General features: G+C 46.2%; 1 protein-coding gene across 3 annotated transcripts in view; it reads right to left on the minus strand.

Annotated features, from left to right (window-relative positions):
- Nucleotides 1-12662, minus strand: part of ASTN2 (astrotactin 2) — an 882297-nt gene that overhangs the window by 609437 nt on the left and 260198 nt on the right. For 2 of the 3 annotated variants that reach the window (XM_047068542.1, XM_047068534.1), the window contains exon 4: nucleotides 9270-9422. The exons of the other annotated variant lie outside the window; for it this stretch is intronic. In XM_047068542.1, coding sequence (XP_046924498.1) covers nucleotides 9270-9422 — 153 coding nt within the window. The remainder of the gene's footprint in view (nucleotides 1-9269; nucleotides 9423-12662) is intronic. 3 annotated transcript variants of the gene reach the window in all.

Raw genomic sequence — 12662 nt, forward strand, 5'->3', positions numbered from 1 at the left:
CCATTGCCATGTGACAAAAAGCCTGTTCTTCCTTCAACACAATGCCTTAAGGCCACTTTCTTTGTGAAGTCTTCCAAATTTTTCCCAAATGAAAATTATACGTACTTGCTCCAAGTCCCTGAGCACACAGCCCTGGCTCCCTGAGGCCAGAGGGAGTCTGAAGGGGGATGTCCTGACTCTTGTCCTGACTCAGAGAGAGAGGTGCCTCACCTTTCAGAGTCTTCTAGCCTCTGAACACCCTCACAGCAGCATTGGTGATGCAGAAACCCTTCCCGATGCAAGAGGAGCGACTGCCACTTTCTTCCAGTACCTAGACTAGGCTGGTACCATTTCACAGTTTGAAGATCTTACCCAGACTAGCTGGGACCAAAACCCAAGTTATCTGGGAACTGCGCTGTGGGCTCCGTCTAGACTCTGAGGTCACAGTTCCGCAACCTGCTAGCTGGACAAACTTGGGCAAGTCACTGAACCTAAGTTGGAACTTCCTCTTTGGTAGAATGTGGATAATTACAGTCCTTACCATATGGGATCTGGGGAAGCTCTTAAATGAGATAATATGTGATGAGCACAAAACTTAGAACATACTCAGGAGAGTATGCTAGTTGTACCACATCTCATGAAACATTTGTATTCCATGATGCTCCCAGCAGTCTGCTTTACCCATCCATCCATCCATCCATCCATCCATCCATCCACACATCCACCATTTAGCCAATTGCTATTCTATGCTGGTTCTGTTCTGCATTGGAGCTACAGAGAGACATAAATCACTGTCCTTCCCATCATGGGACTGTCAGAGCTGGGGAGGGAGACAGATGTGTCCACAAGTATTTACAATGGATTGTGATAAGGGCTGGGACAGAAAGCAGAACCAGGCTGCATGTGCCCAGACAAAAGGAGTGGCTCATTCAGCAGAGGTAAGGAGAAAATAGGTAAGGAGGAGAAAAGAGGTAAGGAATGAGGGCGGGCCGGGCGTGTGGTCTTCATAGATAAGATGTGAAACTGAATTCTGAAAAACGACTAGCAATTTGCTGCTTGGGGCAGGCGGCGGGGAGCAGGGTCTTTTAGGCAGAACCCGGTCCATACACAGACTTGGAAAGGAAGGCAGGTTGAGTAAAGGGAAAGATGGCTGGTGTGCACGAGACCACAGAATGCAGAGGCTTGGGGTTTGGGGGGAACTAAGGGGCAGGCTGGAGTCAGGCTATCAAGACGTCTTGTGTGGCAAGCTATAGCAATTTTTTTACCCTCTTAGACATGTTCCCTTCATCCTATAGATTTTTGCTTCTACAACTGAGTAAATGGGGTGCCTGGGTGACTTAGTTGGTTTAGCCTTCAACTCTTGGTTTCAGCTCACGTCATGATCTCATGGTTTTCTGAGTTCGAGGCCCGCATCAGGCTCCATGCTGACAGTGCAAAGCCTGCTTGGGATTCTCTCTCTCCCTTTTTCTTTGCCCCTCCCCAACTCGCTCGTGTGTGCTCGCTCTCTCTCTCAAATAAACTTTTAAAAGATACTAAAAAAATAAAAAATAAAAGTGAGTAAATGTACCCCTCCCTAATGGGTAAGGGCAGTGACATAAATAATAATAATAAAACAAGAGTGATAAAATAATAACTAATAGGGGCTCAGTCGGTTAAGCATCCAATTCTCAGTTTCGGCTCAGGTCATGATCTCATGGCTTTGTGGGTTTGAGCCCACATCTGGCCCTGTGTTGGCAGCATGGAGCCTGCTTGGGATCCAATCTCTCTCCTCTCTCTCTGCCCCTGCCCCACCCTCTGTCTGTCTCAAAATAAATAAATAAACTTAAAAAATAATAAATAATAAAACAATGGGGCACACGTGTTCAACGTGCACTGTTTGCTAGGCTCTGTGCTCAGTGCTTTACAGGCATTGTCTCATTTGATCCTACAGAAAACCTTTGAAGATGGTACCCTTATCATACGAGCATAATCAGTGTAAGTGTTCTTCCTGGGATATCACTATTTCCTAAAAGCTTGAGAAAATGCTAAATAATTTAACTTAAAAAAATAATGTAGCATCATTTAAACTAAAATAAGCATGGAAATATTATGAAATAGAATGTCATGGATTTTTTTTTTAGGTGGAACCTGGAATTTGGGGCTTATGACCAATGTCTTGAGCATAGCCATAGGCTTTCTGGGAGCGTGTTGATTCTCACCTGCCTTTGGTAAGACTTCACTGCAAAATCTTGAGATGCCCCCAGTGCAAGTGACAGACTATCAGGAAAATGTTGTAGTCAAGAGAGTGACATGGGCAGATTTAGTGTGTTTTCAAAAGATCGCTCCGGGAGTACCTGGGTGGCTCAGTCAGTTAAGTGTTCGACTTCAGCTCAGGTCATGATCTTGCGGTTCGTGAGTTCGGGCCCCATGTCCGGCTCGGTGCTGTTTCAGAGCCTGGAGTCTGCTTTGGATTCTGTGTCTCCCTCTCTCTCTGCCCCTTCCCTGCTCGCATTCTGTCTGTCTGTCTGTCTCTCTCTCTCTCTCAAAAATGAATAAACATTAAAAAAAATGATCCCTCCAGCCTCCAGGGTGGAAGATGGATTTGTGGATGAAGGGGCTGTTGCAGGAGTCCGCACAGCAGCAATGACACCTCAACCAGGTCACAGGCAGTGGCGCAGTGAGCATAGGGTGGATCTGGGAGCCTCTGGAGGTGAAATGAGGACAACACAGATGACAGTGATAACATCAGCTACTCTTTACGACAGTCACCCAAATGCCAGGCATTGGGCTACACATTTTGCAGTTTTATCTCAAAATCCACATATAACATTCGTATTATTACTACCACTTTACAGATGGGAAAACTGAGACTAAAACAGCTTCTTCGTTTGCTTAAGATCAGTCAGTCAGCCAACAGTGGTTAATGCAGCATCAACTACAAGAATCCCACCTTTAAACCACTATCGGAACGTCATGAACCACGGGAAGCTCTTCTTGACATCAAAAGCAGTATTTCCCTGCTTCATTTTTGTCCCAACACATTTGCGTCCAACTTCCTGTGGACACCGGGGAATGGCGTGGCCAACAGCTGCCTCGTAAAACCCTGTCGGAGACATGAGGGCAGCAGTCAAGTCCCCCGCTGCCCTCCTCTGTCTGCCTAAGGATGATGCACTCGGGCGTCCACGAGGCCTCTCAGGAAGAAGCCAGAGCCACAGAAACACATTGGAACTGCTTTTAACCATGTGCTCAATTTCATGACACCGGTTCTCCACGGTCTGTTCCATCTGCCGTGAACCGCTGGGCACCACGGGCTGGGCAGGAAGCCCACTGAAGCAGAGAGAGGCCAGGCGCTCCCACTCTGGGCCAGCAAGCCCGACGCCACCTCAGGGACAGGGGGAAGAGACAGACAGTGAAAGACTGAGGATTCAGACCCTCATACTGTATCTGGGGGCTTTTGATGGTCAGTGAAGGCTAACAGAGCAATTCCAATTGTGTTCCTCTGGCCATTTCTGTTCCTCAGGATTTTAATAAGTGTTCCAAGGGGAAAAACAGTCTGTGGTCAAGAAGGTTGCGCAGCTGTTGAACTAAACAAAGAAGCTCAGCTTTCTGTACTACAGGACATCCTGGGGTCTTTATTTTTTTAAATTATTGTTATATTTTTTTAGTGTTTATTTTTGAGACAGACAGAGAGAGAAAGAGAGAGAGCACGAGCAGGGGAGGGGCAGAGAGAGAGAGGGAGGCACAGAATCTGAAGCAGGCTCCAGGCTCTGAGCTGTCAGCACAGAGCCTGATGTGAGGCTTGAACTCACGAACCCGCGAGATCATGACCCGAGCCAAAGTCAGACGCTTAACTGACTGAGCCACCCTGGTGCCCCCATCCGGGGGTCTTCAATAGTCTAAGATGCATTTGGGAGTTTCCAAGAGGCAGAAGGAGTATGCAGAATTTCTAAACCTTTTATTGGCCACGGAGTTCTTCTGTCCAAGAAAATCGTGAGGACCCATGGTGGTAAGCACATGAGCTGGGAACTACAGGGCTGACTCATACTATCCTTATTCTCTCTTGCAAAAAAACCTTACCCAACAGTGGCAGTAAAATCTCAAGCACAATGTTATTAAGCCATTTTGAAAATTGCCTTAACAGCATCCACTTGAGCACAGTTAATGTGCCATCCATCAGTGAGTCTATCTCTAGAGGAAACAAGATTCTCTGGAGGTCTGTATCAAGAGGCTTTGGTTTATCCTGGATCCCTCTCACATCACCAACTTGAAAGTTAGGAAACTGAGCCACTTTTGAATGATCTTTAAGGTGAATGCACTCATTCATTCAACAAATATTTATTAAACACTTTCTCTGTATTAGGTTTATGAATATGAAACACATTTTTTTGAGAGGAAGATCGTAGATAAGCAAACAAACAGAAATAATTTTAGACCACAACATTATGGAACAAATAAAAAAGGGTTTTGTAGCAGGTCTTGGGATAGAAAGCATGAGACTGGGTGGTCATGGAAGACAGTTGTGAGGCGCTCACATCTGAGCTGAGAGCTGAAAGGTGGGAGAACAGCTGGGGGGGTGTAAAGAGACACAGCAAGGGGAAGAGACAGCAAGTTCTCAGATTCCAAAGTGGGGAACCGTTTGCTGTGCTTCTGCAAAATGAAGGAAGTGTGGCTGGCCCATGAGGAAATGCCAAGTAAAGAAAGCACCAGCCAGATCCAGATGGAACAGGAGTTTGGCAAATAGTCTGGATTGTATTTTAAGGACAACAGGAAACCACTGAATGATTTTTTTTAAGAGAGAGAGCATTTGCACAAGCAGGGCAGAGGGGCAGAGGGAGAGAGACAGAATCTTAAGCAGGCTCCATATTCAGCATGAAGCCTGATGCGGGGCTTGATCCCGTGACCTAGGATCATGACCTGAGCTGAGATAAAGAGTCAAGACATTCAACTGACTGAGCCACCCAGGTGTCCCCAGGAAACCACTGAACGATTTTAATCAGAAAGTGACCTTATCTGGTTTATAGTTCTAAAAAGATTAGTCTGGCTACTTTGGGGAGACTGAATCTCGAGGAGGGTACAGTTGCAAGCAGGAGGTGAGAGATGGCAGTGGTCACAGATTTGAGATACATTTAGGGAAAAAACAATGCAGTAATTCTCTTAGGCCCAGTTTGTTTTTGTTTTTTTAATATGAAATTTATCGTCAAACTGGTTTCCATACAACACCCAGTGCTCATCCCAACAGATGCCCTCCTCCATGCCCGTCACCCACCCCCCCCCTCCCTCCCACCCCCATCAACCCTCAGTTTATTCTCAGTTTTTAAGAGTCTCTTATGGTTTGGCTCTCTCCCTCTCTAACTTTTTTTTCCCTTCCCCTCCCCCATGGTCTTCTGTCAAGTTTCTCAGGATCCACATAAGAATGAAAACATATGGTATCTGTCTTTCTCTGTATGACTTAATTCACATAGCATAACACTCTCCAGTTCCATCCACGTTGCTACAAATGGCCAGATTTCATTCTTTCTCATTGCCACGTAGTACTCCATTGTGTATATAAACCACAATTTCTTTATCCATTCATCAGTTGATGGACATTTAGGCTTTTTCCATAATTTGGCTATTGTTGAAAGTGCTGCTATAAACATTGGGGTACAAGTGCCCCTATGCATCAGCACTCCTGTATCCTTGGGTAAATACCTAGCAGTGCTATTGCTGGGTTATAGGGTAGATCTATTTTTAATTTTTTGAGGAACCTCCACACTGTTTTCCAGAGCGGCTGCACCAGTTTGCATTCCCACCAACAGTGCAAGAGGGTTCCCGTTTCTCCACATCCTCTCCAGCATCTACAGTCTCCTGATTTGTTCATTTTAGCCACTCTGACCAGCAGGAGGTGATATCTCAGTGTGGTTTGATTTGTATTTCTCTGATGAGGAGTGACGTTGAGCATCTTTTCATGTGCCTGTTGGCCATCTGGATGTCTTCTTTAGAGAAGTGTCTATGCATGTACTCTGCCCATTTCTTCACTGGATTATTTGTTTTTCGGGTGTGGAGTTTGGTGAGTTCTTTGCAGATTTTGGATACTAGCCCTTTGTCTGATATGTCATTTGCAAATATCTTTTCCCATTCCTTTGGTTGCTCCTAGGCCCAATTTGACTTGCAAATCAAAATAACTTGATATCCAATCATCATCTAAGTCAAACAACAGGTTTTCATTAACAGTAAAATTCTGAAATTCTACTCTAAGAGGGGGAAACAAATTCCAAAATGAAGACTAAGAGACTGTTAAAAACTGAGAACAAACTGAGGGTTGATGGGGGGTGGGAGGGAGGGGCGGGTGGGTGATGGGTATTGAGGAGGGCACCTTTTGGGATGAGCACTGGGTGTTGTATGGAAACCAATTTGTCAATAAACTTCATATAAAAAAAATAATAAAGTTAACATAATAATTAAAAAAATAAATAAATAAATAAATAAATAAATTTGATGACTAACCCCCCCCAAAAAAAAAACCCTCCCACGTGACATGGTTTATGGCATTGTTTAATGCAGAATTATTAGAAGCGGTGCAAATGCCCAAAATAGAGGCCTCATTTAGACAGTTACGGTGCATAAGAGGGGTTTAGGGGGCGAGGGAAAGAATTCAGTGGTACAACACATGTTCAGGACATGACACTAAGGAAATGAATTCGGACTGGCGGTGAGAAGGGCGGAGGTTATGAACTAGGAGCCACTTGTACTCCCAGGGGCTGGATTTGCAGGGAGGGTCTCAGAGGGGAATTCTTGGTGAGTGGTGGAAGAAAAACAGATGGATAAGTAAGCTGAATGAAACTACCAGGGACACTGAGCAAACATAAGAAAGAACAAATACAAGATGGAATTCTATTCAGCTCCTGACACACATTGGCTGAGCGTTCCCCCGTGTCTACATTCGCCATCTCGTCAGACCTTCACAGTGATCTCTGGTGCAGGGATTGACACCCCATTGTGCAGAAGAGGAGACTGAGACTCAGGGACATCCAGTTGATTCTTTGAAAGCCACGCACAGTGGAAGTTCACTGGGCTGGAATTAGTATTGGACACTGCTGACCTCAAAGCAACTTACTTATCTTATGCATTGGCTCAACCTGGGGTTTACCATGTGAATTCCAGAAAGGAACGTCATTATCAACTTCTGCCTCGATTCATGACCTCAGGTTAATGTGCCGATCTTGGTTTTTTTTTTAATAGGATTCAGGATTTCACAGGACAAAGACCGAGGCGTTGTCTCAACAAAAAGCAATGTCTACCATGCATGCAGCCACTGATTGAGGCCCACAAATGCCAAGACGATTCAAACAGTGAGACAGTTCCAGCCGTCAAGGAATTCTCCGTCTAGCTAAGGAGAGAGCCGGATGAGCAAATTATATTACACAAAAATGAACTCGGCACTTAACACATAACACATATGGAAAGATATGGGAGAACTCACACATGGAAGAATTCAGAGTGAATTCTGACTAACAGGCAGTGATACCTTCACAGAGTGCCATGAAAGCTAAGTTTGGGAAAACAGGTAGGACCTCACTAGCTCAGAGCACAGTGGTTTAGGAGCGCCTGGGTGGCTCAGTTAGTTGAGTGTCCGACTCTTTTTTTTTTTTTTTAATTTTTTTAATGTTTATTTATTTCTGAGACAGAGAGAGAGAGAGAGTGAGCCGGGGAGGGGCAGAGAGAGAGGAAGACACAGAAACCGAAACAGGCTCCAGGACCTGAGCTGTCAGCACAGAGCCCGACGCAGGGCTCAAACCCACGAACTGTGAGATCATGACCTGGGCCGAAGTGGGACGCTTAACCGACTGAGCCACCCAGGCGCCCTGAGTGTCCAACTCTTGATTTCAGCTCAGGTCATGATCCCAGGGTTGTGGAATCAAGCTCAGCGTTGAACGTGGAGCCTGCTTAAGATTTTTTCTCTCTCTCCCTCTGCCCCTCTCCCCCATTCTCTCTCTTTCTGTCTCTCAAAATAAAATAGAATAAAATAAAATAAAACACAGTGGTTTAGTTAAAAAGTTTGTAACCCAGCTGGGTTATTTCTTCCTGGCTCTTCCTTTACTAGGGCATCCCTTTGGGCAAGTTACTGTAGCTTCCTGTGCCTTGGGGATGTCATCTGTAAAATGGGAATCACCCTGTATCTCCTTCACAAGATTGGTGAGAATCAAGTAAGAGGCATTTAGTATTTAGCCTGCTGCCTGGAGTAAGTATCAATAAATGACAACAATTGCTTATAGGGTCCAGTTAGGTCATTTCAGACAGAGAGAATGCCATGGAAAGGAACATGGAAGTGGAACCCACAGATTTAGGTGAGACAGTAGAGAGACAAGAGCTCTGCAGTGGCCCTGAATGTCACCTTCACAAGCCTGTACACTCCCGAGGGCACCAGACATCCAATGGAGCTCTGGGAGAAGAGTGACATCATCACAACCATGTTCACAGGAACTAGAGATGTGAGAGACCAGAATCAGAGAGGAGCTGGAGGTTATGGAGTGGACTTAAGGGAAGAAGTTTGGACGTCAGGCAATGATAAGGGGGTTCATCCCATTTACAAAGTCACAGAGATGACCAGAGAAAGAAAAAGGTGATGGTGACGGTGATGATGATGATGAGAAGGAGGAGGAAGAGGAGGAAGAAGAGGAGGAGAGAATGGGGAAAGGAGGAGGAGGAGGAGGGAAAGATCTACCTTTTCTTGCATGCTGGGCTGGGCGCTACGCTAAGAAAGTGTAACAACCCTGTGATAAGAGGGGCTTGGAGAAACAGAGCCACCTGCCCAAGGTGACGTGATTAGTTAACAGCAGAGCCAGAACTTCATTTTGATTCTGTCTGGTTTACAGCGCTCCTACGCCTGACCATGATACTATACTATTTTGAAGAGTGACTCCAAAACCCATTCTGGGACCCAAGCTTGAGGACTGCCTTCCATGAGAACATCTGCCTCCCTTGCGCCCTCCAAAGTGACACCAGCTACAATTTAAAGAGCATCGGCTGTGCTCGTCAGGTCCCGTGTTAGGCACTTTCCATAGACTGTTGCTAATCTTCTCAGCCTGTACAAAAGACGGCTGGTCCATTCCCATCTCCGAGGAGGCAGCCGAAGCTAAGAGACACTGGCTCCACACCCAGAGGCACAGGTCTGCTGCCTTCAAGCCTCCGCTGAGATGACTGATCGGGGAGAAGGTGGCACGATTCTATGAGTCCAGGGAAGTAAGGGAAGGGGGCACAACTCTTCCTGGACCCGCAGAACCCGGGGACAGCCCGCTGACACCCTGGCAAGAGGTGCTGGAAGGGCCTACCTCGAGACTTGCTCCTCCGCTTCCGCCTCCCTGCTGAGGCCCTGCGCGGGGCTGGCTGCAGCTGACCGATCTCGATGGGCGTGTTAGCGCGGAAACTCTCCTTGAACTTCTGCATCAGGGACTCCACTGTCTCCTGCGTCGCCTCAGCTGCTGCTACAGGGTGGGCAATGGGGCTGAGGTTAGGGCTCGGCCCACCCCTGGCCCCTGGAGGACTGGGCCTGGCCACCCTGAGTCCCTGGAGCTCCCTCCCTGACCCATAATGATGGAGAAGCCACAGGTGCCAGTATAGATGTATCTGTTGGCCTCCTCACTTGTGCATTCAACACACACCATGTTGCAGGCATCCCCCCCCCAGCCCTTGAGATATGGTGGTGAAAAGTCAGACACAATCCATGATTCAAGGAATTCATAGCTTGGGAGGACACATAGCCAGGCATTCCCAAAACTGCAATACTTTTGCGATAGGACAGTACAGAATGCTAGAGGAGCACCAAGAAGGGTCTTGTCATCCATCGGGAATCAAGGCAGGCTTCCTGAAAGAGACACTATATACACAGACACCTTAAGAATGAGTAGGAATTAGCAAAGAGGGTAGAATCAGGGTAGGGTTACTAAAGAGATTTAGCATAAGAAAGATTGCCTGGGTAGGAGGAGAGGCATGTGCAAGGATCCAAAGCCAGGAAGAGCATGGTGCTTGAGCAACTGACAGTTCGATGTGGCTCCAAGGGAGCGTGCAAAGAGAAGATGAGGCCAGAGAGGTAAGGTCACTGTCAGTCACATCAAGGAGCTCGGATTGCATCCTAATGGCAGAAGTTATTCCCCGAAAGGTTTTAAACAGAAAACTGGTATGTTCAAAATAAGTCCCTTTGACAATAGTTCCTAATGAGAGGATGGCGAACGCATGTAGAGGTAGAGAGAGAGGCCAGTGCAGCGGTGTGGTAGCCAGCCAGACGCCATGGTGGCCTGAACAAAACAGTGGCAGTGAAGGAAGATGGGAGCCCATGGGTCAAACAACATTTGAGGACATAAAACTATAGTACTGTGATACGGAGATCACTTGGTACAATATCCCAACTTAGGGAAACCGAGGCCCCCCTCCCCGAACAAGGCATATAACACTCCAAGCTAGCAAGTGGCAAAGTCAAGTCTTCTAACTCCCAGCCCAATGTTCCATTTTTATCAATACCCTCGATGGAGTTAGTAGCCTCATTTCTATAAAATTGCAAAATTGAGACAGGTAGAAAGTTCCAGAGAATGGTGAGAGTGAGGTCAGAAGGGCACCGAGAAAAAGGTGGAAGATAAAAGAGGAAAAAAAAAAGGCAGAAAAGCTCAAGAAGGAAGGACAGAGGCAACATAAAAGGCAAGGAGAGGAAACAGGAAAGAGGCAAAGGAAATTGTCTAAATGGCCTCACTGCCTTTGTTCTGAGACATTCCCAAAGAGAGTCCTAACTTTGAAATCTTCAAGCTCAGCCCTCCCTCCATCTATGTCTCTAGAGGCAAGGACGTTTCTTCGGTTTAAGCTACCTGCTGTCTGAGGCCAGGAAATGGTACACACAAAAGATTCATACTTCTTTGAAGGGGTTTCACCGGACTGGACAAAGAGGGCTTCTGAACATACCAATGCCCATTTCTAAGGAGCTCCTGTTTTCCCAGGTAAGGTTATCAGCTTAGACGGATGCATCTGGGGTGTAGCTCATACCCAGATGGCTGTTTTGGGCACTGGGCTCTGCGAGAAGCTCTGTCTTTGATGACACAGGAGAGCATCTATGTTTGCTAAGGAAAAGACAGTTGACAATACAGATGGAACATGAAGGCATTATAACTTTCTCACCTGCCTGTCTTGCTCTCTGGCAAGGTTCTCTAAACTGAGTATACTTAAAGATAAACCACGAGGGAGATCCCGGACATGGGACTCCCTACCCAAGCCTGCGATGCACAGCCCTCCAGCAAGAGGCTACCTCCAAATTCTGAGAATCACTGCCAAGCCCAGTCTTTTAACCCAGAGATGAGAGTGATTGGCCCCATATTGTAAGGGTTGGGCTATACTCTAGTCACGAGTTTAGAGCAAGCTATAGTCTGGAATCCAGGGACCCATACATGTGCGCCAACACCCATGCCTTCATTCATCTTCCTGTCCATTCATTCATCCATTCAACACTGTTTTCAGAAAAACCATAATGTATCTGAGACAAGTACAGGAAATGTTGTTTTAGCTCAGGCCATCATAACAAAAGTCATATATTGGGCTACTTAACAGAAATTTATGTTCTACAGTTCTGGAGGCTGGAAGGCTGAGACCAGGATGCCAGCATGGTTGTGTTCTAGTGAGGTCTCCCTTCTTGGCTCACAGACTGTCACACTCTCCCTGTGTACAGGGTAGGGAGAGAGAACCAGAGGCAGAGTTGCAGAGACAGAGAGAAAGAGGGAGGGGAAGAGAGAGATCTTTTCCTCTTCTTCTAACACCACAGTCCTATCCAATTAGGGCCCACCTTTATGATCTCATTTAATTTTAATGACCTCTTAAAGATCTACTCCAAATACAGTCTGCTGTGGATTTTACTGTGTCCTTCCAAATCTCATATGTGGAAGCCCTAAGCCCCATTGTGACTATATTTGGAGACAGGGTTTCTAATAGGTAATTAAAGTTAAAGGAGGCCATAAGGGTGAGATCCTAATCCAATAGGATTGGTGTCTTTGTAAGAAGAGGAAGAAATCACTCTCTCTCCTCTTGCTCTCCTAACATACACGTACACTGAGGAAAGGCCATGTGGGTACACAGTGAGAAGGAAGCCATCTGCAAGCCACAACTCAACTGTGCTGGTGTCTTGATCTTGGACTTGCAGCCTCCAGAGCTATGAGAACATGAATGCCTATTGTTTAAGCCCCCCAGTCTACAGTATGTTGTTATGTCAGTCCAAGTAGACAACCCACGATCACATCGAGGTTAAGGCTTCAATATAGGACTCTGGGGGGGACACAAGTGTGCCGTCCAGAAGAAGGTACAATGGTGAAAAGACCACCAAAACCCTCCTAATTCTCACCATATAGACAAGATAGACCAAGATTAATGAAATGACTGACATCTACATGTAAAATTTTAGAAGTGATATATAGCACAAATGAGAGCTAAAAGAGGATATAAGAAGCTCTATTAGCGGAATATGACCTAGTTTAGGAACATCATGGACACTAGCTTCAAGAAATGCGTAGTGGGACTAAGGTCTGAAAAGAGTATGAGTGAATCAAGTGATGAGGAAGGAAGGAAGGGGTGAGTGATGAGAACACGAGTCGGGCGGAAGAATCCAAAGAGCCCTTTGAGGAGAAGAAATACGAAAGGGGCTGCTCCACCACTCACTGGGCCTGAAACACTGAAAACAACTGGCAAGAGATCAC

Source organism: Lynx rufus, unplaced genomic scaffold (genome assembly GCF_022079265.1).
Source record: "Lynx rufus isolate CCGP_SWC_20201006 ecotype Redwood Valley unplaced genomic scaffold, mLynRuf1.p SCAF_10, whole genome shotgun sequence".
Taxonomy (NCBI): Eukaryota; Metazoa; Chordata; class Mammalia; order Carnivora; family Felidae; genus Lynx; species Lynx rufus.